General features: G+C 44.9%; 3 protein-coding genes across 7 annotated transcripts; 1 reads left to right on the top strand and 2 right to left on the bottom strand.

Annotated features, from left to right (window-relative positions):
• The first annotated feature begins 408 nt into the window (after nucleotides 1–408).
• LOC120446434 (LIM/homeobox protein Lhx4) lies at nucleotides 409–27,683 on the top strand. 5 transcript variants are annotated; one of them, XM_039627401.1, is made up of 7 exons: nucleotides 409–818; nucleotides 25,169–25,343; nucleotides 25,476–25,678; nucleotides 25,748–25,940; nucleotides 26,007–26,158; nucleotides 26,472–26,666; nucleotides 26,731–27,683. In XM_039627401.1, exons 1-7 carry the CDS (start codon nucleotides 455–457, stop codon nucleotides 27,036–27,038), a joined length of 1,590 nt encoding a protein of 529 aa, XP_039483335.1. In that variant the 5' UTR covers nucleotides 409–454; the 3' UTR covers nucleotides 27,039–27,683. The 5 variants fall into 5 exon arrangements, with proteins under 5 accessions (XP_039483335.1, XP_039483334.1, XP_039483336.1 ...); XM_039627400.1 differs by having other exon boundaries at nucleotides 25,467–25,678; XM_039627402.2 differs by lacking the exon at nucleotides 409–818 and adding an exon at nucleotides 23,853–24,203 and having other exon boundaries at nucleotides 25,467–25,678.
• LOC120446435 lies at nucleotides 3,797–4,326 on the bottom strand. The gene is given in 3 exon segments (XM_039627406.1): nucleotides 3,797–3,853; nucleotides 3,942–4,110; nucleotides 4,112–4,326. Coding segments are annotated over 3 exon segments (441 nt in total).
• LOC120446436 lies at nucleotides 3,797–4,721 on the bottom strand. The gene is made up of 2 exons (XM_039627407.2): nucleotides 4,607–4,721; nucleotides 3,797–4,542 (listed from the first exon to the last, which is right to left on the bottom strand). The coding sequence occupies exon 2, from the start codon at nucleotides 4,540–4,542 to the stop codon at nucleotides 4,360–4,362; it is 183 nt and encodes a 60-aa protein (XP_039483341.1). The 5' UTR covers nucleotides 4,607–4,721; the 3' UTR covers nucleotides 3,797–4,359.
• Nucleotides 27,684–27,837: the final 154 nt, after the last annotated feature.

The following is a 27,837-nucleotide window of genomic DNA, read 5'->3' as shown; positions in this document are numbered from 1 at the left end:
CCTGGTCGCAAGCACCCCAACAATAGATGGTCTAGTGTCCCCCGGTATCGCAAGCAAATTCAAATTGTTCAAGTCCCTGGCTACTTCAACTGATAGAGCGGCCGAACACTGAGCACTGAGCACGATCCCAACCGAGCCGCAAGACTGGAATCTAGAATCTACAGTAGGAACCGAAACCCAAAGAGACCGCCGCGATAAGGGGAAAACAGTCAACGGGCCACAGTTGGGCACGAACCAATGCCAGTTATCGAGCAGACAGCGATCCCGCCTAGCGGAGTTTCGTTTAAACGCTAAACGGGAAGCAAGTGCTTCCCGAGTAAACGAGTGAACTAATAGAAAGATTGGTTTTTAAACACCCTACAGGGCTAAAAAATATAACCGTGTGCCAATTGGAATAAGCTAACTGAAACATATAACCCATACGACGCGTGTTCAAATCGCCGGTCCCTCAGCAATGATGCAAACCCTGAAACCACCGCCACCGCTACATCATCACCACCAGCACCAGCACCAGCTTCAGCATCCGCCTCAGCAGCAGCCGCACCAGCATCAGCAGCTGCAACATCCATTGCAGCAGCAGCAGCAGCAACAGCACCTGTCAGCCATGGATAATCATCAGCAGCATCAGCCGCATATCCATCAGCAGCAGCAGCAGCAACAATTGCCACCCACGCCGCAGGCATCTCACTTGGTCGGTGGGCAGCAACAGCAGCAGCAGCAGCAGCAACATCCGCACCACAATCACCTGGCTGTCGACCAGGATGACCCAAATCCCGAACTGGTGCTCGCCTTAATTTCCAGGAACCGGGCGCTCGAGGGTAAGTGGCCAAGTCATGCCATCTTTGATTCACTCCTGTCCACCTGAAGGCTGCCTAGGAGATTTTCCTGCACAGAGAACAAAAACGTGTGCCAAGAATAGTGTGGTTACAGTTACAGTGGTCACAACTAATCAGAATGTACTTAATAGGATTGCAGTGTTTGGGGTCTTTAACTCATTTTACAACTTTTTTTTAGAATTATTATTTAATATATCAAGATCACTTATTATAAATAAAACATTTTCTATAGTATAAAATCAATTTTTGCAGCTAAAAAAAATGTAAAATGCATATAAATACTAAGAAATACCTCTTCTATTGGCATTGAAAATAATTTTCAAAAATACAATTTTCATGTTAAAATATATTTTTCACTGTCACTTCTGCAACCCTTTGAATACCCTTTTCCCATGTGCTGGCCGCGCCTTAATTATGCAAAGTTTTTGTTTGCGCTCGCCCTTTGTTTTTATGAGCGACCAGAAAGGTCTTGTGATGAAGATGAGTTGGGGTTATGAGGTCGGTCTTTTAGGGTCACATAAGAGCCTTGCGGTTGGCCAGGCTTTCGCTTTGGCTTTGGCTTTCCCGTTTCCATGTTCGTTGCCCGAACTGAGGCTTAAGTGTTTTTCAATTAAATACGAAAGCTCTCCCGCTGGCAGACCGCTATCCTCCCATCCTCACATCCTCACATCCTCGCATCTTCACATCTCGGAGGAGCTCATTTCAAATGCCCTTTTAGGAGGGCTCAGTGTTGCGGCTGCTCGGTTGGCCCGCCTGCTTTTTTATGCACTCTGCCACGAAATATGTATATAGTCCGAGGAGACTTCAATATATAACTGGCCAAGTTGCGGCAGAAAGTTTTCTTTGAGGATATATGGATGGCGAATAGCTCCTAAGGAGATGATTTATTGCTGCCTGAGATGGCTGCCGGTCCAAGGGATTTCTCTGTTCAAGTTGCTTAAGATTCTGGCCTGTCACATTTATGATTTCGTTTCATACATATGTATGTCCCACTCGAAAATCCCACGCCAAATCAATCGGCAATTCCCGGACTAAAAGCCAGCCCAGAAAGTTGACAACTGACTGCGGATTGGAGTCGAGTCGCGTCGCGTCGAGAGTGGAGAAGATGACATCGGACAGGGACACGCGCCGCTGACGAGGACAAAGCCGTAACCAAATCCAAAGGCGAAACTGTTGACAAACTCCAAATGTCTCCGGCATTGTTGCTAATGCGCTGGGAATACCCGGGCACCAGTAGAGGCGGTCTACTGCACGTGTGCCCCGCCTTTGCTGTTGGTTTTGGGCATTGAAAAGAGCAGGCTCAGCCGTTTTTGGCCATTTTCCCGGCTTCAAGTGCGGCGGGATTTCATTTTTAGAACACGCGTAATTACAAACAAATAAATATGCGTTCTGGGGTTGGAGGAGCGGATCCCAAAAACCGCATGTGCTGGGACCTTCAGATCGCCTTGGTCGAGCCCTCGCCACGTGCCACTAATATCCACTGCATCCCTGACAAAGTGCGTGCACTCGGGAAAAATCTAGTATGTCGAGGCAAACCGAGCCATAACCGTTTTTTGTAGAGGTCTGCACTTAATTTTCCCTTCCTTAAAAGGAATGGAAAACCTACTGTAGTACTGCAAACATTGCCATAATATATATTTTACCAGTTGACCGTCTTACACAGCCGCTGATGATTGTAACCTCGTACCACAACAATCAAAGAAACACATTTCATTCGCATAACTAAGGTTACTGTTGTTACTATTTTTATGTCTTAATATAATATTTAAATTTTAAAGAATTCACTTCAAACTTCTTAAAACGTGAGATTATAGTACCACGGGCTTACTTCTTAACCTTCATGGATTTGTGGGGAAGCCTTTGTTTCATTTAGTCCAGTATTTTTCAGTGTAGTCGTGTTTCGTCTGAGTATTTTTCTCACAGTGCAGCTGGACGGGGTTTAGCTGGTGTAGCATGGCATTTCTTCTGTGTCCCAAAGGACTCGAGTGACGTGCGCCGGGCGATGTGCAAAAACGAGCAGAAAAATTGAATTATGCGCTTGCGGTGCTTCTTTCGAACCCCTGGAACCCCGGAATCCCTGAAACCTCTGGAGCTGGCAGAGGCTGCCTTCAGAACCTGCCCTTCCCTGAAGCCAAAGTCCCACCCCGCCCATCACTCGTTTCGGGCAATCGACAAATATTTTGTTATTTGCACATAAACATATTTATCGAGTTTGGGTTTGGTTTTCCTTTCGCTTGTTTCAAGTGCGTACGCGTACCAGAAAAGCGGAGAAATGGGAAAACGGGAGGGAAAGAGTGCTGGGTACGACTGCACCCACGGGTGTTTTGTTTCACCCGTTCGCCCGTCAAAAATTGTGTAAATATGTTTATCATTTCTACTTGCCCGGCGCACTTAGTGCTGAGCAAACAGACGATCCACCCCGCTGCCAGGACCTCAAAGTCCCGGTGTCCTGGTGTCCCGGTGTCCTGTGCCTCGACTTCTTCCCAACGCACTTGTCGCTCAACCGCCGGCCGCGTGTCCTTCGTTAGCAGTTCTTGTGTGGCTTTCCTATTAACGGGCCCACACCCCGAACCACCCCGTATCCCACTCCAAGTCCTCCTAAGCGTATCCGTTTTCGGTTTGTTCCTCCGTCCTTCCTTCCTTCCTTCCCCGCGATTCCGGAATGGGTTCCGGCAATTGTTGCCTTTGGCTTATGTAATTTGTCATAATGTCAACAGGCGCAGATCACGCAGTACGCGCAAACACTTCACTCGAGAACTGATTGTCGATTGAAAAGGCTGAACAAAGTTAGCGAGCCCATTTGTAGCTGAAAAGTGATTAAGTAGATGACTTTTTTAAGGAGCTCAATTCGGTTTGAAAAATCTCTGTGTGTGCATTTTTGTAGGACTTATTTGCCTGAGGTTAATATTTTTACAACCCAAGGAAATATATTAAATAGAATAATAAGTAAAGTCTTATGCTTAAAATGGGGGTTGAAGTTTTTTATTTTCCATTCTGGACGTAGACTTAGATTTGTTCTGAAAAGATTATTATTTTCCATTAGAAAGCACTATACATTTGGGGAAAAAATGATTATTTGTAGCAATATGCTATTAGATAGATCACCTGTCCGTTTGCGCCTCCGATCAAACCCATGAACGGTGCGAATGTGCTCCCCAGTTGCTCAAGTATTGGCATCAAGATGGTCACGTAGATCTGCCAGAGGAAATCCGCTGGGGGAGACTCGTGAGGATTCTGGATGCTGGCATGCAAACTAGTTTGTACAAGGAGCTCTTATCTCCGTGGAGTAACCTGATGTTTGGGATTCGGATTCATCCGCTTCAGATGAAGATCCCGATTCTAAACATCATAATGTCATCGCCTGATTGTGTACTTATTCGTTGTCCGGGAATCGCGATCTTGGCGATCGAAGATGTCTTGTTCTGCTGAATTCCGTATTGATCTCGGAGTGCGATCGTTCCAGACTCCTTTCCTTAACTTTGGATTCCATCACAATCGGATAAACCTTTTCTACCCCAAGCACCTAATCCAAATCAAGATCGTAAAGTTGGGAAAGATTTGTTTCCAAATCAGCTTTGTAATCGAAGTCTGTGCTGGTGCCAAATTCCTCAGTAAAATCGGTTTGAGTATACGAGTTGAATGTCTTGAATATTTTGGCCAGTTCGCAGCGAAAGACGTTATAGGCTGTCAAGTTGATATCGGACATCTGTGGGAAAGGAGTTCTGTCTTAACAAGAAACTAATCTATATTGAAATGCTCTTGGCCCTTACATTTGTTTTTGAATTTTGAATTTTAGACCCAAACTGGTGCCTTTGATGTATGCAAACAGGGGGGAAACGGAGTGTGAATGGATTATTGAGATGAATTTGACAAATATGGTAGGGCTTCTTTGTTTAATATAAGAGCGTACATTAATATATAATTATGAAACCATAGGAAGTTGAGTTAGTAATGCAAAATGTCTTCTACGACCCTGCATAAATGGAGCTTCTAATGAGAACTGATATCCCATGCACCTTCTATACGGATTTCGTTATTTTTCCAAAGGCAGAGCTCTACAGGAAAAGCATCTCCCCCTGGGGACATCAATATCTTATACCTTCTCGGTGACCCCAATACCGCTACCATTGGAGTCCGCTGTCTGTGGAGCACACTTTCAGCATTTTTCATTGCGGCAAAAACAAGAATGAAGTCCCGAATGGAAGGTAAAATTGTGGGTCTATCCGAGGGCCCCCTCCAAAGTCTGGCAAACAAAAGCAGGCCCAGAGCCAAGTTGAGAAATCAGTTGATTCTGTTATTTTTCCCGGTTATTGTTGGCTTTTCGTTGCCGTCCGCTCCGTTCCTTTATGGCGTCCACATAAATCATTTTTTCGCCATTTTTCCGGATTCGGGTGGCGGGGAGCTGGGATGGCAAATGGCGAGCCTCCCTGCACATTCCCACCTCCACCTCCTGCATATTTGATGGCTTTCTGGGTCTGCGCTTAGCATCGACGACAGCTTTTTGACTAGCCAACTGCCAACTGCCGGCTGGCAGGTAAGCCAAGCGACCTCCCCTCCATTTTCCAACCACCCACCCACCTTTCGCATTTTCCTTTTTCTATTTTTTGGAAGTTTGATGCTCCCCCTTGGAGAGCTTTCTTTTTTCGGGGGTTGAAGGCGAATGTTCAAGTTATGTTAAGTAAATAATGGGGCGTTCATATGACGCAGGAAACGTGGGGGCGTGGGTTTTTTGTTGGGCCCGTCCTTTGCTTTTTTTTACTTCAGCAGGAGGGTGGTGTACACACTCATGTGTGTTTTGGGAGCCAACTGTTTACTTTTATATTTCTTCACTGCTTAATAAAATAAAATAGGAATTTCGCTTCGTAAAAAGAAACGGCACACAAATTGTTGGGGACGTCGGCTGGGAATGGAGAGACATCTGGGACTAGCTTGGTTCAGGAATATTCAGGTTGGCCTGAATTTTTAACATTTAATTTAAACATTTAAATTTATTTTAATAAAATTGAAGATTCCTTGTGTTAGTTGGTTTAGTTCGTTTACTAATGGTAAGTTCGCCATTTATCTTAAATACTTTGGATTGAAGGACTGGAAATATAACTTGAAGTAATATTTATGTATTTATTTCAACATTTATTTGGTTTCCACTTACCAGGACGCACAAGTTCTGTGTATTTCGCCAAGTAAGAACTTTTTTCGCTGCTTTGAAGTAAACAAGTTGAATGTATAAAAACTTTTCGCAGCTCCGTTCATATATAGGGATAGATATTTTTCTATATGTATATTGTATATATATAGATATATATGTCGGTGTTCTAGACCCCCCTTGAGTGTGTTTGTGGAGTGCCTGTGGCGGGGCAACAAGACAACATTGCGTTGTTGCAATGCCGTCTGTAACTGTAGTGAACTGAATATTTTTGTATTTGTGCAGCACTCTTTAGGAGCCACATTCCACTTCCCCCGTGAAGAACCCCAGCCAGAGTTCTCCAGCCACTCCCCGCTTGGCAGCTGGCAAAAGCTGTCTCAGTGCTGCTCTGGCTTCTATAAAAAACAATATCCCGCAGCGAACTTTATTAAATTACACGATTTTGACAGTTAAGCAACAACCAGCCCCTCCGAAATGTACCCCTCTTGTGGAAATCATAATTTTTCTTATTTTATGTAATATGCTCGAAGCTGCCAACAACCCGGAGAAGCCCGGAGTAACATCCGCATCCTCGATGCCGCACCCCATCCACCGCAGGACTCTCTAGCAACGTGTTGGGGTTCAGGAGCTTTTTGGTATTCCTGAGGGGCCGGTTTAGGCAAATACGAGTCGAAAATGCTGGCAATAACAAAGTGTGCAGAGATACAAATTCCTATTTTATTTAATTGTCATACCCTTGCAGAGAGTTTTATGGCTTCATCAGCCACTGTTTATGTATGCCATCTGCCGATCCAACTGTTATATACAACGCTTAGTAATCTATTTATTTGCGCACTTTTAATACTCCTTTAGTACATTTTCTATTTTTTCTCATTTCGATTTAAAATAGTTCCGAAGGTGTACCTTAAACCTTTTAGAATAACAATAAAATTTCAATTAACACAGACTACGAGTATTATAATTTAAGCAGCAAGAAGTACAGCTGTAGTCCACCCTCTGGACTATCAGATACCCCCTACTCTGTCAACTTTCCAACTTTCATATATAACATGTAGTTAAGCATTTTACCTCTGGACTATCAGATACCCGCTACTCTGTCAACTTTCCAACTTTGATGTATAACATGTAGTTAAGCATTTCACCTCTGGACTATCAGATACCCGCTACTCTGTCAACTTTCTAACTCTCATGTATAACATGTAGTTAAGCATTTCACCTTTGGACTATCAGATACCCGCTACTCTGTCAACTTTCCAACTGTATAACATGTAGTTAGGCATTTCACTGTTATAAATAACAAAATAACATTTAGACAGGGTATTTCGACATTTGCCTGGGAGACTGGAAAACCTCCAGGTCGCTTTTTTTACTTTACGCAATCCAAAATCCTGGCAACAGCAACCCAGTTGGTGGAACATTTTCGTGGTCTTAGCCCCCGGGGCAGGTATCGATACTGGAAGGGAGGGAAAGAAGGGATGGGGAGTACCCTTGGTAGCCGGGTTGGATACCTAGTACTTGGTGGTTTTATCATTCCGCAATTAGCGCACCCATGTTCGCTCCCGCTTATCATCGTCTCCGGACTCCGGAGCAGTAGCTTCGGGTTTGGGGGATATCTTTTTGCTGCTGGGTGTAAATATTTGAACGGCATTTCAGTCGATACCTTGAACATTGATAAGGCGAGAGCGGCGGTATCTAAGTATCAAGTATCTGGGTATCTATAAATACGCACTATGAACGTGCACTCTTCTCGTTTTCTATTTCGATGGGCGCGTTGTATGTAGCTTCTTGGGAGCCCGTGTTCCTGCGGTTATCGTCGTCTCTTACAAGATTTGCCCATTGAGGAGGCAACACAGTTGTCGACACTCTGTTTCACCGGTTACAAGGTGGGCCCCTCTGGCTCAGGTAAAAAGATATAAAACAACACACACCGAATGTACCTGTATCAGTTGATAAGACCAAACACAAAACATGAAACAGAAACTGTGTTCCAAAAGCAGTACGAGTGCCAGTAACAAGAATGTGTGGCTTTGCTTGCCAATATGTCTGTGCAGAGGGAAGGAAGTGATTTTTATGGTTTTATTGGTAAGCGGAAGCCCTCAGCATTTACCCCTGCAGCGTTAAATGAGGCCTATTAACATGAATCCGGCGGATAATGCACACAATTTTTCCCTTTCATACCGACCACCCCAGAGAAGTTCCACCCCCACTCCCAAAACTGGCATGGAACCACCCCTTTGGTGGCGGTGCTTTCATGCTCTTATTTTATCACTGATTATTTTCCACATCGCTATGCTCTTTGTCTTGCTTCCCGGACTCCTTTGTCCGGAGCATATCTAAACAGGTGGTCCCAGCAGGTGGCTACAAAGCCGTCATCCTTTGTCCATGGCCCACCATCCATTTATGCAGTATTTACCTTTGAATCAAGTCGGGATATAGTTGTTTGCATTTTTGATTTAAACTTTTTGTGCTTGTGTTTTCTTTGGCCAGCAAAGTCAACCGCACATCATTAGCAACGAAAATCGAAAAACTCTGACAGGGTGAATATACATAGATCCCAATAAATTATGGGCATCAAGCCACCACAGAAGAGAGATATGAGTAAGACCTACAAATTAGTAAAACTAGTCAGTTTCCACTACTGTAAATAGAAGTGCTCACATCCTCTTTCAGTTGCCAATTGATCTTTTGAGTGAGTCACGATCTGTGATCGAGTAAGCCCCTAATTTTAGCTGAAATTATCTCTTGGGTTTTTTCGCTAGTTGAAGATAATCGCGGCATAGACAATGCCAAACAGCCCATGTGTTATTATTGGTGCTTTTTTTTAAGTTGTTCACGTGAGATCCACTTCTGTATATGCTGGAAACGCTGTCATTATAAAGCAATCCAATTCCCGATATGTCATTTTCAACAATAATAGCCGCGATTAGTTAACTTATCACTAGTTCCAAGAAGAGCCCGATTTCCCTCCAATCAGAGCAGCCGGCGGAAAGTCCACAAGTCGATAAAAGAGCAGAGTTGGGATGAGCCATGTGGACGTGGTCGGGTTGCAAAGGTCGATCGCTAGACACTGAACTCACCCACACGGAAATGGAGAAATGTGATCGCGGATTTGGCGTTTGTTTTGATTCTGTTTTCCGAACCGAAAACAGTCGGCAGTCAATCCCACAAGTATGGCCACTTATAGGGGCTTATCGGGCTTACGACTTGATAAGTTAAGTTTTGCCTAACCCTTACCGAGCCCACTGAATCAGATAAGTGTCACTTCAGACCCGTACACCCAGGATCGAGTATTGAGTGTTATTGAAGACCCTTTCGACGTAATAATACCGACTAGTTCTTCGTTTAATAGAGTCCAAATATTCTGAGATAGGAGAACTTTTTAAAGATACGAAACGCAAGAACCTGAAAGTTTTGAAGCATAATTAAAAGATTTAGGCGAATATAAAAAGAAATATCAAAGCTTTGTAATATTATTTAGCTTAAATCCGTGTACTACATATTGTAGCCTACCTATACTAAAGTAAACTAAAACATGGAAGAATGCTATAGTCGAGTTTCGCGACTGTCCGTTACACAGCTTTTGGAAGTGCGAAGAAAAAATTTCAACATTTACTAGAAGATCGGTTGAAATTGAAGAAAAAAATGATCAAAAATAATCAATTTCCCTGGAAACTGCATACTTAATCTAAACATCCTAGCTTTTATAGTTCCCGAGATCGAGGCGTTCATACGGACAGACGGACGGACAGACGGACATGACCAGTTCGACTCGGCTATTGATCAAGAATATATATATATTTTAAAAAGATCATGAAACGCTTCCTTCTGCCTGTTACATATTTTTCAACGAATCTAGTAAACCCTTTTACTATGCGAATAACGGGTATAACTCATGCGAATATACCCCTCCTAAAACTGTTCTAAATGGTTACAACTGCATCCACTCGGTTGGTTTCCCGTGGCCTTCTTCAGTGCGTTGTTTGTCCGGAGATCTAAGAAGTGCCGCTGGAGGTTCTGCTCCGGGTTCTGTAGCTGTATCTGTATCTGTATCTTTAACTGGTGCGGTTTCTGTTTCAGCTTGCCGTAATATTTACACAGATTGCTGAACTATTTTTCAACGAAGCAGGGGCAGGCACTTGAAAGTGTCAAACAAGCGTTGTATAACTAGTGATGGCCTAACCCTCAGATTCGGGAGTACCGGGGCTAGAAAGAGTGTGCCAGATGGGGCTTACGAGCCACTCCAAGACCTGAGCTCCGTCGAGTGGCCATATAAACACTGGCTGCATATGTGTGGCACTGATTGCACCTCGAGTAGTTGATTGGGGCAATTGAAAGGGGGTATACAGCCCATAGGAGTACACATGCTGCCTACTTGGATTTAAGTCCAATATAATCGTTTATTAAATCTAGAGTAAAGTTATTTATAGGCTTTGAAGTCACCGCAGTGCAATCGCTATCTGGATTGTTTGTCTACGGCTGGATTGCATTTGACCCAGTAATCCGAATGCGGGGGAAGGGCATAACTCTAGCCACCCGATAAGAGGCTAGAACACCTTCTTCCCTCCTTCCCTCCTTAAAGCCGAAAACCCAAAATCTCAAGCTGGCAAATAGATAAATGGGTTTATTTCCGAAGCACATGACACACCAAGCCAGTCGAAGTCTTGCGATTTTGACCTGTCCATTGACTTGAGCGTATGTCGCAAATTATTCGATGCCCGCGCTGAAAGCGTTCACTGAACAAAATGATTTTATTGCATGAGAGCCGTGCTCCGCAGCCACTTGAAACCATTCGGCCATATGTTGCCATTTGTGACAAAACTGCACCAGACACGCCAACTCCGAGAAAGGGGATGGTGGTATCAGTAAGTGATCGGGAAAGTCGGGAAATGTCCTGTGAAAGCGGGAAAATCGAGGGGTGGAAGCTGCTCGCTGGTGCGACTGTCGTTTGTTGTCGTTAATGCCCAATGGGTGGCAAATTGTTTTTTATTATCGCTCGGGCCGCAGCGAGACAAGTTGTTAGGTGGGATTGTGGGCTGGACTTCGGATTGGGTTTCTCCGGCAGAAAGGAGTAAGGTCTGTGTACCCCAGCTCCCAGCTCCCAGCTCGCAGCTCCCTTGTCGATTGCGTGAATAAAACTTTAATGGAACGACACAAATCCCTGTTTGTTGCCCAAACGGGGCACCCTCGTTCTCCCATCTTTGGTGTCTCTAATGCAAAGTTATTGAGTGCGAAAATGCCGTCAGTTTTGTCAGAGGTTTTTGTGGCCTGGCGCTTGAATTTTTGATACTTTATGTCCCCGGCACGTCCACTTCCACACGGATATGCGCAGGCATAAAGAATGCACTCCAAGTGCATTCCACTCCCAGTTGCCAGCACATTGGGGAATCGCACGGCGACGGAAAATAAAAGTTTAAAAGCCAGAATGGGGAAGTGAACTCCGAGTGGTCAAACTACTTTGGGCTCCACATAGAGAATAAGGTACCTAGTGGCAATCTAAGCACTATATATCAGTGGACATACATACATATAAGTAATACTAAAAAGTGCACGTTTAATCTCGACTTTGTATGTTGTATCAAAAGTATTTTCATACTATATGCTTACTTATCCTTATATTATCCCTCGACTTTGTTTCTCGTCTATACCACTGTATTTCGTACAGTGTACAGCGCAGGGGTTGAGCTGGGCTACCACCTAGGGCGGTAATGTTGTGATGACCTCTGGGTAGACATGCAGTTGGGTCACCAATGTGGGCGTGTCAGGATCAGGACATTCCGAGTTCCTTGCCGCAGGGAGCTCACGTAAATTGGTGATTGCAGCGGGCCATTGCACGTCTCAATTTTTTGTTTGCCGAATCTCAACTGAGAACTTGCAGCTAAGTTGAGTTTATGGCCTCGACTTCCAGGAGGCGGTGGGTGGCCCTGGAATGGTTGGGCGTGGCTATGTGGACGTGACCATGCAGTTACGACAGCCAAAGGGGCACAGATTGAAAGTTTGTCCCTGGTGCGAGAGGATTCCGAGAGTTATGAGCTACACTTTATTTGTCACGTGAAGGAGCCTCCATAAAAGAAACTCATAAATCCCAGACAATATTTATGTTTGCGATGATAGAGGGGATTCAGGTATATATATTTAAGCTGGTTACATATTTTAATTAATTAAATTGACATGGTTATCAATTCAATAATTATAGTGTCATTGACAGAAAGATTAGGTCTTCACACAAAAATAGTTGCAATTTAAATCTATAATTTAAATCATTACATTCTTTGTCTCTACTTCGCTCCTACTTAAAGAGTTTACTTTACTTAATATTACTTATGAGTTAAAAATAATAGTTTGGTATCGATAGAAGCTCATCCGAATAAATTCGTTTTAAATGTAGTTAAAGCACACAGTAAGAGCTGTGGCTGTAAAAAAGAAAAATGCCATTCCTTTAAGACTTGCCCATAAATTCTGGTCAAAATTGAACCCGCAGCCCAATATTTCCACTCCTTTGCACACAGATTTGCTGCGTCCTTTTGGAGCGCACACTTTGCGATCCTGCTGCCATGGCTCCTTTTATAAATATGGCGACGTCCATTTTTGTGGCTGATAATTCAACAACAGGCAGGCAGGCAGAAATAGCTCTTTGCTCCCTGCTCCGAGCTCCGAGCTCCGTGCTCCCCCAGTTTCCCATTCCACTTGCTCCGGACTTCTCCCCCATTTCAGGTCCTGGCCAACCATTTTCTGCGCCATCTTGGCTTCATCAAACGCACACAAAAGACCATAAAGGCAAAGCCAAGATAATGGAGCACAGAGCACAGTCGAGTAGTCGAGCTCTCGGAGCAGGCAAATAAAATGGGCACCGAAACGAAGTCGTTAGAGTAGACGTACCCAGCCGAACCACCCACCCACCTACCCACCTAACCCCCAACAGCACCCGGCAATCCCAAGCCAACCCAAGCGATTCCTCGCTTACTCCCGCCATTCCATTCCATCCCATCCCATCCCAGCCAGGACCATACCATGCCATACCACCCACACCTAGGACTTTTTGTGCCAGCTTCAAAAGAGGAAATCACCCCAAGTGTGTATTTTTATAGAGACCGCAATAAACCTTTTTCTTCTGCCATTTTTCGTTTCTTTTTTGTTTGAGACTCCCACTTTGGGTTCTAATACACTCGAAACAAAACAGTGGGTATTTTCAAAAGTAGCTTTACTTAGTTATTGGCAAAAAGTTCGGGTGTCGAAGTCTAAGTATTTTACGACACGAAAAGTAAGCATATGAAGTTAATGCAAAAATTAATCTGAGTTAATATTCTCGGAAGAAAAGGTAGTGAAATAGTTTTGAAATCTTTTAGGGAAAAAAAGACCAGGCAGTTGCCTCAGTGCACGAAGAGGTTCTTGGGGACCTGACGAGCCCAATGGGTGGGGCCCGCTTGATGAAGTTGCAGTTGAGACACAATACGGACTGGTCAGGACCACGACATGGTAGTGGTGAAGGCAACGGAAATCGCCGTCCATAACCATAAAGGCGGCTCAACGAGACGGAGGCGAAGGCGGAGGTGTATGCGAACCCTATTGATGATGGGCACCGAGCTGGGGAGCACTCAAAACTGGAGAAGCCCTCACTTCACTGTGCCCACTTTTCGACTTCCCGACTTCTCCGCCATCTGACATCCGACATGGGCCTTCCATGTCGTCGTTGTCGCCTATTCTTCGGAGCTGCAGCACTTCTCCGCCCGTAAACCGTAAACCGTAAACCGTAGACCGTAAAAGCGTAAACCTTTTTTTTGTGACGTTTTACAGCTACGGTCAAGGGTGCCGGTGGTCGTTTGGTCAGCTTGCAGCTCGGACTTGACGCTTCAATGGCTGCCAACGGGCGCGCGCCTTTTGTTTGCCATAAAAAAACAGAAAAAAAAACATAAAGCAGGGAAATAACAGTCGGCGAACAAAATGTTTTTTTGCAAAGTAGCCGAAAGCCAAGCGCATTACAAAAGCTTCAACAAAAATGGAAAAATGAAACGAGAAAGACTGAAACAAGAATGAAAATACGGAAAATAGCAAAATGTGTGTGGCGAGTGGATCCCATTGTTTAATGGCCATCAGATGGAATGTGCGCCATAAATTGAAAAGTTATTGTGTTGCACGGTCCGCATTGCGCCCTGCCCTGCCACACCACGCCCTCCCCGCCCTCGTTTGCACCCCATTGCCCCGCCCCCAACCGCCCCCAGCCCTTTTCTCCTGGTCCAATTGTCCTGCCAAGCAGTTTTTGCTCTCAAATTGTTGAACGAACATATTTGACAGTTAATTTTTGGTTAAAGCATGGAATTTAATGCGCTTTTTTTTTTTGGTTGGTTTTTTTGTTCTAGCGGTTCAGTACTTGGAAAAGTTTTAGAATGGTGCATAAGCATGTGAAAGAGTTTAACTTTTCCTCTTGAGGAAGTGTTGAGTCTTATATAGGCTATCTAAGGTATAAGGGATTTAAAAAAAAAATACCGTAGCAACCCATTATGAAGAACCACAATTAACAAATTGCATAACTGCCGTAGAGAAAGGAGAACAACATTCCGTCCCAGAAAACTCATCCACAAAGACTTAATCAGACTGTTGAGTGCCGGGAAAGAAAACGGAATACGAAACAAATGCATAAAGTAAATTATAATAGGCATAATAAAGAAGGTCCTGGTGAAAGGCGAGGTAAACATGTCGCAGCGCTTTGTTGCCACTTACTTTGAATGACCAGGTGCGGGGTGGGGCAAGAAGGCGGCGGTGGGGCAAGGACATAAGTGCTCACGGCCCGGAATTAAAAGCAAACGCATTAAAAGGTGCCCAAAAAGACTTTCACCTTGGCAAATGGCGGCGAAACAGGCGACAAAATGGCCCAGCTGCAGGTGGGGTCCTTCGTCCTGGGGGTTTGGGTCCTGTGCGTCCCCGTGACTTAATATTGCATGAGCTGAAGGTGGCTGCCTGGATTCAGATGGTGTGGTATCTGCTTCTGCTTCTGGTTCTGTTTCTGGTAGCCGGTGTAACTGGAGAGCTGGTCGACCACACGACACCGGCAACATTTTTAATTATGAAACACTAAAAGTGGCAAAGCCAAAGTGCAACACGCCGTCGGTTGGGGCACGGCACGCGCTAATGGAGGGGAGTCCGTGATCCGTACTCCCGTTCCGTGCCTGAACACACCGTTCTCCGGATTTCGGAATGGCAGCGATGGCCCGCAGTGGGCGGAGTTCTGGGGGCCATTGCTATTAACTTAAACGCCTCTTTGCCGGTTAATGGAAATGAACCTGCTCGTCGTCGCCGCTGTCGGAGATGGGCAGTTATCTGGTTAAGACAGCTTTATGGTGCTGAGCACACGCACCTCAGGTACACTGTCCGAAAACTTGGGCCAGGAAAAGCTTCCCTTTTATATTTACTTAACTGGTTCCTTAAAGCAATATATTATAATTATTCAGAACTTTGAGGAGGACAAACTAGTTTAACTTAAATATGTTTCCGTATATTTTACTTACCAGCGACATCGTCAACTGTACTTAGATTTATTATTAAATTTTGTTAAGTGTGAGGAAAGCAGGCTTCATGCTAACACGGCCAAATGGAGTCCTCAGACTCGTTTCCGTATCGAGTTACCATTTTAGCCCTAATTGCAGGCACGTGTGAGCCACTTTTAACGTGGCTAACAAGCTAACAAGTCAAGTGCGTGGTTCGCACCTACGAACTCGGCTTTGAGCCATCGGACTGAGCCCTCCTCTTTGAAAAGTTAAAGGCAGCTTATGCGCAGCTAAGCCGCACGCGTTTTCCCGGAGTTTCCACGCGGCTTGAATTTCCATATGCGAATGATAACTATCCAAGGGTTGGGCCCTCCATGCAGTCGCGTGTCTGGGATGATGAGTCCACTTAGCGCGTCGAGGGTTGCTCCTTCCTCCTCCTTCCTCGGTTGACTCATCTCTGGTTACAGGAGGTCTGGAGCATTCCCTTTTTTTTATTGCTCCGTTTGCTTTAGTTCAATATATCGATGACTGGGCCGTCGCTCCCTCCGTGTTAAGTGATTCCTCGTCTTCCGACGGACACACAGGCAGTCGCAAGTGGATGCAACAGTTGAAGTGCTGCTGAAAACTCTTCGCCGAGGGTTGCTGGGCAAATTGATTAAGGTCATTATGCAGCTGGGCAGACTGACACTTAATCCCAGCGGCCTAATCAGCAACATATTGCAGCAAAAGGCAAAAAAGCTTCGCAGTGAAAAGTAGCAAGTCTTTGTTTTTCAACGAAAAGTTTCAAGCACCCAACCCCTGTGAAGTGCGAAGGTCGGAGGCGAGTTCAAATGGTTAAGCACCAAGCCGTTCTTTTTATGGCTTACCCATTTTAGCTGCACAATAAACTTGCCCGACTGTCTTCACCTGGCGGCAAAGAGGGAGTGTCCTGGAACCAGTTTTCCTCGGCACTGGGCGCTCCCTTTTCGCCGGAAACAGGATTATTCATGAGGTCAGTTGGCATAGGATCTGGTCAAATGCATACTCGAAAATTCTCCCAGACTGCTTGTATTCGGGTAGCTATAGATGTCCAGAAGCAGCACTTGCTGACAAGTGACATCAACGATCGCGGCAACAAGTGCGGACAAACCGAAAACCTGTCCAATTTCCGACCGAGAAGCAAGCTACCCAACCCATGCGAAAACGCCCCTTAAACGCTGCAAATGCTTTTATTACATTAAAAGCATTAACATTAACGGTATGTAGAGCAAAGTACCCCCGAGTTGCGCCCAATATGTCATCAATGCGCCCGTGGAGTTAACCCACTACTGACTGGTGCTGCGCTTTGTTAACACCCTCCGCATCTCGGGGTGGCAAAGTCCTCGAAAGTCCTCGGGACGAGTATGCAGAGCCAATGAATATATTGTGTGTTCGTGGAACTCCGCAAACAAACAGCGGGATTTTGTCATAAGCGAGAGCTCAACGGCGCTCGTTCGGAAATTCCATTCTTATTTGGCTTTCCGGAGTGGGATGAACACTTGGTCCTGTGTGGTGTAAACTCTGGACTGTCCTCCACAGAAATTGTAGATATATCCAGAAAAAATACGGTGAGCTCTTCATAAGTGTCTAATTCCAATATCGAATGTCTAATTTCCAATATTTCTAAGCTTGAGAATTTGAAAATGCGAAATACTTTTCTCGCAACGTGCATCAGTATATAAAAAGTATATTTTTAACTTTATATTACATTAAAAATTATTAAAAAAGTTAACTTTCATTAAGTTAATGACTTCCCACCACTGTGCCAGATTCGCTTGAACGTCCTGCCATTCGGAACTTGACTTTGTCAATGAGGCTGCTACGAGTCAGTCACGAATTCGTCCTGGGCGAGTCCTTTTGTCCGCCACCCTCGATTCGATTATTTAACTTTGTCGAATTGATTTCGTTAGAGCAACAACAACAACAACAACAGCCCTAAGGGGCGGGTGATCGCTGGGCGAAGGGGGGCGGGCAGGAAGGATGTGGGCCAGGATAGCGGCAACACCCTCGAACAAGAGCGTTTTCCTTTGCCTGGTGATGTTTCCATTTGTACAAAATAGAGCACTTAACGGGGAAAACTGCAAACAAATTATTGCACTTGCTGTCACCAGACTGACTTTGCGTCTGTGTGCGTTAGTGCGAGTGCCCCGCCCCAGGAGTCCGGCGCCCTCCATTCCCGTTATATCCGCCACATCCGCCCATATCCATGACTGGCGCTGCATACACTTAAAGGATTACAAGCGGATCTGTCGCTTGTTTGCCGCTAAATGGACGCATTTACCAGTTTGTCCATGGGTTGGTGGGTGGTTGGGTGGTTGGGCTGTTGAGCGGCGGATCACAATAGCCGGCGCTTTTTATGGCCAATGAATAGATGAATGAATGCATGACAAACTGACTGGATGACTGGATGACGGACTGGCTGAGTGAGCGACTGAGCGACTGAATGAGTGCGAAAAGCGGCTGGGGATCCGGATGCGGAGGCTAAGGCGAAGTTACTTAATGGATTTGGTTAAGTGCTGCATTGACATTTTGATAAATGCTTTGGAACAGATGCGCTGCCAGTCGCGGGCTCAAGGAGTCCTGGGAAGCTTAAAAGGGGGCGTTGCCAGGCCGGCACACCCATCTCCACTTTTGTCCTGGACACCGTCTCTGCTTTATGATAAATAGTTCTCCACTCGGTGGTCCAAGGTTGGGGCGCCCCATTCCTGGACTTGCTTCATTTGAATCTATTGGCCGGAAAAATGGTCTAGTGGTGCAGTAATTTACCAAAGCTTTCTGTATTACACACATTTTGTTGAGGAAGGCAGACAGTTTTTAAGAGGAGTGTTGAAAAAAATATATGCATATTATATAATAGAATCGTAGAATACAATGAGAATATATATGGCAAAGGCAAAGAACATTACATTTATATTAACGGTTTCTATCTGTTATGATATTGATCTTTCAATACAAGTTTAGCTACATTTTTCCGAATATCAACAAGATTTAACTTGAATTTATTTCCATGAATATTTTCTTGTTTAATAACCCCAAAAGATTTTCCTTAGAGCAACTGGGGCGATTACAGTTCCTTGATGTCTACTAATTCAAAAGCCCTTGGCTTTGAGTTGCTTTTGTAACTTTTTTAATGTCACTTCTTGACCAAGTTCACCTAATTTTTGGAGTCCGCAGTCAAATTGCCTTGTTACCCGCCCGCAAATCAACCCCAAACAAAGTTGAGTGCCACTTTTTTGTACATTGTTGCCCCCAAATGGCGAAACTTTTTGTTTCGTAATGTGGTCTACAAGTACCGCCTAATGAGATAATATGCGGCGGTCATGGCGTTCGTGTCCTTTCGCCTGGACAACGAGTCCTTGCAGATGACGCCCTGTTTTCCAATGCAAAGTGACGACGCGTGCAACCACTGAGCTCTCTAATTGTGATAAAACTAAGCCCATCCCAACGAAATAAGGTTAATTTCGGATATAGGTTGTGGATATACACTTATTTAAATAGTACAGAAACATATATCCTTCTTTACTTTCTTTATTAAAATCACTTTCGGTTGGCTTACTGTAGAAAGTTCAACCATATAAACATGTGGTTTTTAACTTGCCTGTTAGCGATACGTTTATTATTTCTAGCAAGTTTTTAGTTAGAAAATCCTTAAAAAGGACCATTGCGTAAACTTTCTCAAGCATAAACTATTTTGTTATGTTCTGTTGGGCTTATAGTTCCCACAACCTAGAGGGCGGAGACGTTTTCGTCCACCTGCTAAATACTTTTCAACTAAACTAGTATTCTTGAATAACCAACATGCAAATATGTAGTCTTTAGCCTAAACTATTGTAATATATTTAAATAGATCCGTAGAAAGTACCCAGGGAAAGGGTATGTACTTAAAATGAAAAAGGCAAAGCCAAAGAGGCAGGCGCATAAAAAGGACGACCAGGACGAGGACGAGGACGACGCCACCGCGCACAATTTGAATCCTAATGGATAATGGATGCGTGCGGCGCGGCAAACGAGTGGCACGCACGCGATGAAGGCACAGCTGGCGGGGAATGCCGTGTCCTGGAGTGCTCGACTCCTGTCTTCTTCTGGTTTTACTTTATTCCTGACCCGGACCTCGGCGGAGGTGTAAAGTTCACGTGTGCCCACTTACCCAGCCCACGGAGCACGGAGCACGGAGCACGGAGCACGGAGCACGGATGCCGTTTTATTAATGCTTTTGGAGTGCTTTCAATATTTTATCGCGCATTTTGCCCTATGAGTTGGGTTGGTTCGCTGCCTTCTGGCAGCACGATATCAATCGTTTCTGGCCGTTCCCCTCCCCTGTTCCCTATTTTTTACCCCTTTCGAAGTGCATCGGGTGTTGCGTAATAACTTTTAGTTGGTCACTTTCCTGGCGGGCAGGAGAAATGTTTCAGGGGGCATATAAATACTCGCAGTGGCCCACCGCCCTCTATTATGATTATGACTTTGACTCTTTATCTAAATGGGTCTTTTGTTTGTCCATGCGCGGGGTCGATGGCGGAGGTGGAGCCGAGCTATGTGGCTGAGTGAGTCCATTCCATTCATGTTGATTACGGTCATTTGCTGTTGGGAGTCCTCGAGTTGCTATTGGTGGGGAGGATCAATTAAGTTGTCAATCTAATTACCTGGAAAGGATCTGAACAGATGTCAGCGCTGGCCAAAAAGAATATAGTGCCGCGGGATCGATCAGAAGTGGGCTAATTATATCGATGGAATGGAATCTACAGGCTATGACAGACAGCACTCATCCAAAGGAATACTAAGTTATTAAAAAATGATTTTTCTTTTCTGCGGACAAAGCACTGTGTTTGTTAGAATGTATTCAATTTTCATAAACTGCAAATGGTTTTATTACAGTTTATATCAGTGTGTCGAATATTTTTGGCAATTCCATGCTTTCCTAGGCAGGTTTATTTCTCGCCATCGTGGTAAGCTCCAAGAGAGAGATCAACCAGCTGAACCGAGTGGCAACAAAAAGTGTATATAAATTATAAACCGACCAATATGGAAGAGTAAGCTGCGAGGCATTAGAGTGGTGGCAACGCTTTTAGGTTTTAACGTTGAGGCAACACGACAGGCAAAGTCGCCAAGGACTTTTGGGCCACAAGTTGCAGCGCGACTACGAAAGACAGCGGGATGAAGCCAGAGGTTGCACTGTGAGAAATAGAGTTACTTTGTTAGATGATTGAAATATATTGAAATATGTCGATGGTTACCATTTCGATATCTTATCTTATCTTACCTGAGTGGCAATAGAAAATATAATATAATAGCTCATCTATGATATTCCTTTCAGATATTTTGTTTAAATGATTACAAGTATTTGTAGTCCTGGAACACGGTTTATTTTGAAAAAAGATTATACTCTACAGGTTGGAACATATTAGTGGTGGTTCTGCTCCACTCTTCTGTGGACATATCTATCTTAGCTCCGCATTTTGTGCTGAGCTTTTGTTCCAGCGCTGTTTTAGCTGCAGGCTGTCCATTTTACAGGGCGTGCCCGCAACCCCCAGTGCGCCCTCATCGGGGAAGTGATGGTTGTTGTTACTGTTGTGGGTGTATCCCCGTCCAAACACCACCCACCACCCACCACCCACCGCCCACCAGGTTGATGAGCGCTTGTCTTTCGACCGCCGCGATTAAGCAACAAGCTCGGACAAATAGAAAGGCGAGTCGTAGGAGTTGCGTGTGTCCAGTTTGGGAAGTCGAGAACATGTCGTGTTTTTTGGCTGTATGAATTTTTGAAAGCCCTGTCTCTGGCTGCTAATACCTTAATATCGTAGGAGTGCGATGTGCGATGTGCTTCCACGGAAACAGCTGCTTTCGGCTCCTGCGAGACTTAATCCCGGCTTTGGCTGCCTTGCCGGCTGTCAGCATAGTTGAGCTCCCCTCCGGGGCCAGGAACCCTGCTCCCCTGCCCTCCAGCTCCCCTGCTTCCATGATTCCCTGCTGCCCAGGATAATGCTTAGCGACATGGATAAAAACATATATATGGTATGTTTACTAATGCATATTCTTGTTTGCCTGGCTGCGTACCGCTCAATTTGCCTTCGATTGCGAAGCCGCCATTTTGCCCAGGGCAGCCATTCAAATTCCCTTTTCTTTTTCGCTCTTTTTGTTATGAGTCCTGTTGTCGAGTCCTGACAACGCCGCTGTCTGCCATGAATTTGTATCGGTTTTCTTTCATTCGAGGAGCGCAATTGTGTGCTTCAATTCTTGTGCCGATTTCAATGGAGTTTGCGAAATCCCCAAGAAGTAGACTTCGATTTTAAAGTGCACATATGTACATAATATTTATGTATGTATGTATATGAGGACAAAGTTGAATAAATATAGCTTAAAAATAATTCGACAACGGATTTAAATAATAATAATAACAAATACAACACAATTTGACTTCATATTAAGTTATTTTCGTGAAAGAATCATCTATGCAACAAAGTATTTGTTGGATACTTTCAGAGCTCAAGTTTCCATTGCCAGAACTTTTATTTAAAAAAGGTCTTATAGCAGTGTAGAATGACATGGTGAATAAAATCTGAGAAGCCCAGAAGAACTTCAAACATAACAAAAATACATAAATTCCATCCAGACTGTCAAGTCAAATTACAAAGAAGAGCCTTTATAAACTTTCCAAAGTCCGAATGCCAAATGCGAGTGTGTGGGCTTCCTCACTTCCATGCGGCTGTCCCTTTGGCTACGCACATTATTTTGGCCATTCGAAAAAGGCCCAAACCAAGAGCAGCGACCACTTGGCAGCTCATAGCCATAAGTCTCGTCTCGCCTCACCTCACCAACCGACTGGCCAACAAACTGACTGACGGATGCTGGAAGCGTTCAAAAGTGCTTTAATGCACTGGGAGAAACATCGGACGGCAATTGGTTTTATAACACGTTGTTGAGTTACGTACCTCTATTTGCCATTAAAATAATCCAAGCGCAGTTGTGCAAAATATATTCAATTTATTTTAAAATCTGTAGTGGAGACCGCGTTTTGTAATTTGAATATAGCAATTTGAAAAGCACAATGTCGAAGTGCATGAGTATAACTGGATTTCAATTGTTATGCTTAACAATCAAAATTCCTACGTCCTAAGCATTACATAGAAAGAAATTTACATTTCTTATGTAGTCATTTGACACTTCTAGTCTATCCATTATCAATCAAATGTTTCAAAAATGCAGAATAATTGGAAAAATAGAATGTCGAATATTGTAAATGTGCCTAGTTACTAGACTAAAATCTGGAGAATTTCTCTGTGTGGGTTGTGGAGGGGATTTGGGGGCAAAGGGTTAAGAGCTATAGTGGGGTTCGTGGGGGTTAGGGTTCAGGGGTTTGAGGGGTCAGGGGCAGGGAAAGGGCTTTCTGGATGGCAGGTGCGCAGACGTTCCTCTCGATCAGCCGGTCGGTCGGAGTCAGGCAGTCAGCTATTTAACGGCTTTAAGGTCATTTTCACAGTTACGAAACAATGACACAACAATAAGCAATGGCAGCCAAGTGCGCACTAACACAAACACACTCGCACTCGCACTCACACAAGCACGCACGCACTCACACACAGGCAAACAGCAGGATATGACAGGGAAGAAGAAGAGTCGGCCAAACTGCAGTGCAGAACAATGCAAACATATTTATGTGTATTTTTAGTGCACACCAGTGTGTTTTCCAACCGAATTTGCCAACAATACGAGAGCGAGAGGGAGACCACGAAAGTGGAATAGAGATGGGCCGAGTGCCAGAAAGAGAGGGCGGGTGCTGGCAAAAAAGCCGAGCTGAACAGAGCTTTTCAAGAGACCACTCCCCGAAAACTGCAGGCGACGTCGACGCACACAAAACAACCAATCCCAGGCACAAACACACAAAAAAGGCAAAAGAAAACCCCCCTGTAACACACACACACAAACACACACATACGCACGCCGAACGCACACGCATGTCAGTGGAAAATGGAATGTGGCAAAGTGTTACAATGCAATTTCCCCGCTTTTTGTTTTTGGCGACCAACCCAAACTCAATTGTTGAGGCCAAAGGGAAAAAACACAAAAGAAAACTGCGAAAAAGGCCAGTCTGGAAAACTGGCACAGCCAGAGCAACAACAACAACGACAACAGCAGCACACATTTGGCACAGGGTGCAGCTGAATCAGCTTTCCAATTGGAAGCGCTAAGGGTTGGGTTCCCATTCCAGCTCTGATTATGTCAGCCCCCGTATGTGTGCGTCTATGTGAGCGTCTGTGTGTGTGTGTGATTGCATTCCAGTCCACCCCCTTTTCCAATAAGCAACCGAGTCGTGGGTCGTTGGTTGTCAGTTGCTTTCCAAGCCTCGAAGTTGCCGCTCGGTTTTTTTGCCCGGTCATTCGTGCAGCTAAAAGTTCTGTGATAACGGTAGACAACAGCCAAGCCGAAAAATACATACAAATAAAAAGTAAACTAAAGCCGAAATTCGCTAACCAAAGAAAAAAAACGTTTCGCACAAATCAAGTAAAATGTGGATTAAGCCAACGAAGAAAACCACAATGTGAAACTGTGAAAGTGATGGTTGATTGCTCTGCATAGGGAAAATCCAATCAGAGAGCGTCGGGATTTCCACCGCCAACAGTATGGAACTTTTGAAGCTGATGATGTTCAAAAGTGACTTCCTGTCCAATGGCAAATGTGACGATCGCGTGCCGCCGATTAACCTGAGTCAATTGCCAGAGTTCTTGCTATGTAAGTCGTAAGTCGCAAAAAGGGTTACGACCTCGAAGTGCCTCTGATATGCCTAGTGGGTCATAGGTCGTGCAAAACTAAAGACAGTCGCACAACAGACTGCGAATCTCGATAATTAAAGGCCAACGGTCAAAGAAATCCAAATTTGTGTGGATCGCAAATATAGTGTTGTTATGAATAAAGATTATTTTCAAAAACATCCATTTGTGGAGGGGTGTGCTATGAAGAGATAATAATTGTATCTTTTGTATCATTGGTATACTCTTCCTGCAAATGTCATAAAAAGAAATTGACTAAGTTTTCTCTTCTAATCACAAAATGGGTGCTCCTTTTCTAAATTTCAAGAATAATCGTAGAGCAAATGTCGTTTTAAGGGCTTTTGAATTTGGTTTTTGATTATTTTTCCTAAGGTAAAATATGAGTCGATGTTATTTACATCGCATTAATATGTTTCAGCGCAGTCTTAATCTTCTTATGAAATTAAAATATTGCAGTAAGACAATGTGCAGAGCAATTAGAGCAGGTTAAAAATTATTGTGTTTTCCAAGTGAATTTATATATAGAATATATGTAACTCTCATTGCTATTTCTTAATTTTTACTTTAATATATGAATAAAACTCTCATATTCTTGAATATCTATTTGAATTTCTTTTTGGTAGAAACCACCTATTGTTGTTCAAAACTTTGTGCGCACTTATCGGAATGTTTTCCATATAGTGACTTTTTAAATAGACGACAAAATCAAATTCAATTTAGATTAAAGCTGCTCAATTAAATGTTGTCCTAACTCGGTTGTGTGCATAGCCAAAAAAAAATTCAGCTTAGACGAAAACGAAAATAGAAAATTCTTAGGACAAAATGGGTAAAGGAAAACGGAATACTCCCTACGCCAGTGCAGGAATAGCCCCTCCAATTTAGATCGATAGCATTTAATTGGATATCCATCCTTCCGCCCTCCCACAGCTACCATCCCGAAATGCGGCGGCTGCCACGAGCTGATCCTGGACCGCTTCATCCTCAAAGTGCTGGAGAGGACGTGGCACGCCAAGTGCCTGCAGTGCAGCGAGTGCCATGGCCAGCTGAACGACAAGTGCTTCGCGAGGAATGGCCAGCTCTTCTGCAAGGAGGACTTCTTCAAGTAAGTAAATTTCTCAAATGCCAAGGACCTTGGCACCGTGGGCGTGGGGCGTGGGGCGCCGTTTGGGAGGCCAAATTGGTTTAACGAAAAATCTCCTTCCATGTCGCACTTGCCAATGTTCGGGTCGAACAGACGTTACGGTACAAAGTGTTCCGCTTGTGATATGGGCATTCCGCCCACGCAGGTGGTGCGTCGGGCGCAGGACAATGTCTACCATCTGCAGTGCTTCCTGTGCGCCATGTGCTCCCGCACCCTGAACACCGGCGACGAGTTCTACCTGATGGAGGATCGCAAGTTGATCTGCAAGCGGGACTACGAGGAGGCCAAGGCCAAGGGTGGGTCAACCGTAAAGCATGCTCCTTGAAGAGCTCCTTCTAATCTGTAGATTGCACTCCGCCACTTAGGCCTCTATCTGGACGGCTCCTTGGACGGCGATCAGCCGAATAAGCGACCCCGCACCACGATCACCGCCAAACAGCTGGAGACCCTGAAAACCGCCTACAATAACAGTCCCAAGCCCGCCCGCCATGTACGTGAGCAGCTTTCGCAGGACACGGGCCTGGACATGCGGGTGGTGCAGGTGTGGTTCCAGAACAGGTGCGTCCCACTGCGTTTGCCCCCACTTTCCATTGCATTGCAACCTATGCTCCTATCCTTTGACAGGCGGGCCAAGGAGAAACGACTGAAAAAGGACGCGGGCCGCACGCGCTGGAGCCAGTACTTCCGCTCGATGAAGGGCAACTGCTCGCCGCGCACCGACAAATTCCTCGACAAGGATGAGCTGAAGGTCGACTACGACAGCTTCAGCCACCACGGTGAGTGCTCAGCTTAGTCTGGTGGTTGGATAGAAGATAGTCAAAGAGGATTTAATTGTCAAGTAGACACTTGTCGGCCTGTCTAAACTTTCTCAGAGAATTTTAAAGTTCAGTGCTATTATGTTTTGAGCAAACCGAAGAATTTCAGTAGTACCCCTGACACCTGAAAATCATTTTCATATGGATGTATGATGTCCTAAAAAAGCCAACCTGATGTAACAATATTCCATTGATTGATAGTGTAGTTGCTATATTCTTTGAATAGCATTAACTATGACCACCCTGCTACAATCTCCACCTCCACTCCTTGCAGATCTGAGCAACGACAGCTACAGCACCGTCAATTTGGGCCTGGACGAGGGCGCCTCGCCGCACAGCATCCGCGGATCCTACATGCACGGCAGCTCGAGTCCGTCGCAGTATCCGCCGAGCAGTCGCTCGCCGCCGCCAGTTGGCCAGGGCCACACGTTCGGCTCCTATCCGGACAACATTGTGTACACCAACATAGGTGAGTTTCAGCTTGGCCTGAACATCCCATTCCTCAGAACTCATGGCTGGAGCATTGTTTTCAGATCAAGCGGTGGGCTCTAGTTTGCATGCCAGCAAGGCGCACCACCGCCTACACAATAGCAACAACGTCTCCGATCTGAGCAACGATTCCAGTCCCGATCAGGGATACCCCGACTTTCCGCCCAGTCCCGACTCCTGGCTGGGCGATTCGGGCAGCACCAACACGACCAGCGTCAACAACAATGCGAACAACAACAGCAGCGGCAGCCACAACAACAACAACAACAACAACAGCAGCGGCGGCGGTGCGAGTAGCGGAGTGAGCGTCAGTACCGCCCCCAATCCGTCGGCGCCCGGCGTACATTACTGATACTCGAATCTGCTCTTGCGCTATTTTGAGATGCAGTCGCGCAGTCTGCTCCTGGCCGCTGCCCAGCAGCAGCATCAACACTCGTCGCAGCTATAGCAGCGTCATCACACTGAACGCTCGTAGCAGCAACAGAAACGGAAACAGAAATAGAAACGGAAACAGCAACAGCATTAGAGGCAGCAACATGTGACTTGGCGAGCTGCAACACCGACTGCAGCAACATGTGACTTGGCGAGCAGCAACACCGACTGCAGCAACATGAACGGAAATGCTTGAGAAATGCTTGAGAATTGCGTGAGAAAGGTGGCAACGCTGCGCACGGCTCGCACACACACACACAGCCTCACACCCACATCCACACCCTATTGTTTATGCACTCAGCGTTCTTAATTTTGAGAAAGCCTACACCGAAACAAAAATCCAAAACACAATTTGCTCAAAACACTTGATTTCACTTCGGTTTGCCAAAGGTGGGCTTAGCTTGAAGATACACCTGACACGGCTTGAATGTTACTAGGCGTTATGATTATCTGTTTTCGAACGATTACTTCGCTCTATGATTTAGATTCGTAGCCCTGATATTTTATTGTAAATATTGTATATTTGTGTATAGTGAATGGAAACTAAAACTGAATTTTAAATTAATTAAGTCTGTATAGCGTCAAACAAATGCGGGGCATGGCGAGCACAACATTGGTTAGGCCCTGCCCAGAAAACAAACAAAAACCAACATCAACAAGTTATTTATTGCTTTATATAGGAATACAAGAAAATTGCATAGGAGAAATATCAATTACGA

Source organism: Drosophila santomea, chromosome 2R (genome assembly GCF_016746245.2).
Source record: "Drosophila santomea strain STO CAGO 1482 chromosome 2R, Prin_Dsan_1.1, whole genome shotgun sequence".
Lineage (NCBI taxonomy): Eukaryota > Metazoa > Arthropoda > Insecta > Diptera > Drosophilidae > Drosophila > Drosophila santomea.
Note: the sequence above shows the minus strand (reverse complement) of the source record. Positions and strands in the feature narration are given on the sequence as shown.

Excerpts from the sequence above, each read along its gene's own strand:
- LOC120446436 (XM_039627407.2), bottom strand. The coding sequence starts at position 4,542 with ATGTCCGATATCAACTTGACAGCCTATAACGTCTTTCGCTGCGAACTG.
- LOC120446434 (XM_039627400.1), top strand. The coding sequence starts at position 455 with ATGATGCAAACCCTGAAACCACCGCCACCGCTACATCATCACCACCAG. Across the intron at positions 819-25,168 it reads CAGGAACCGGGCGCTCGAGG|CTACCATCCCGAAATGCGGC; the intron begins GTAAGTGGCCAA and ends GCCCTCCCACAG. Across the intron at positions 25,344-25,466 it reads TGCAAGGAGGACTTCTTCAA|GTCGAACAGACGTTACGGTA; the intron begins GTAAGTAAATTT and ends GCCAATGTTCGG.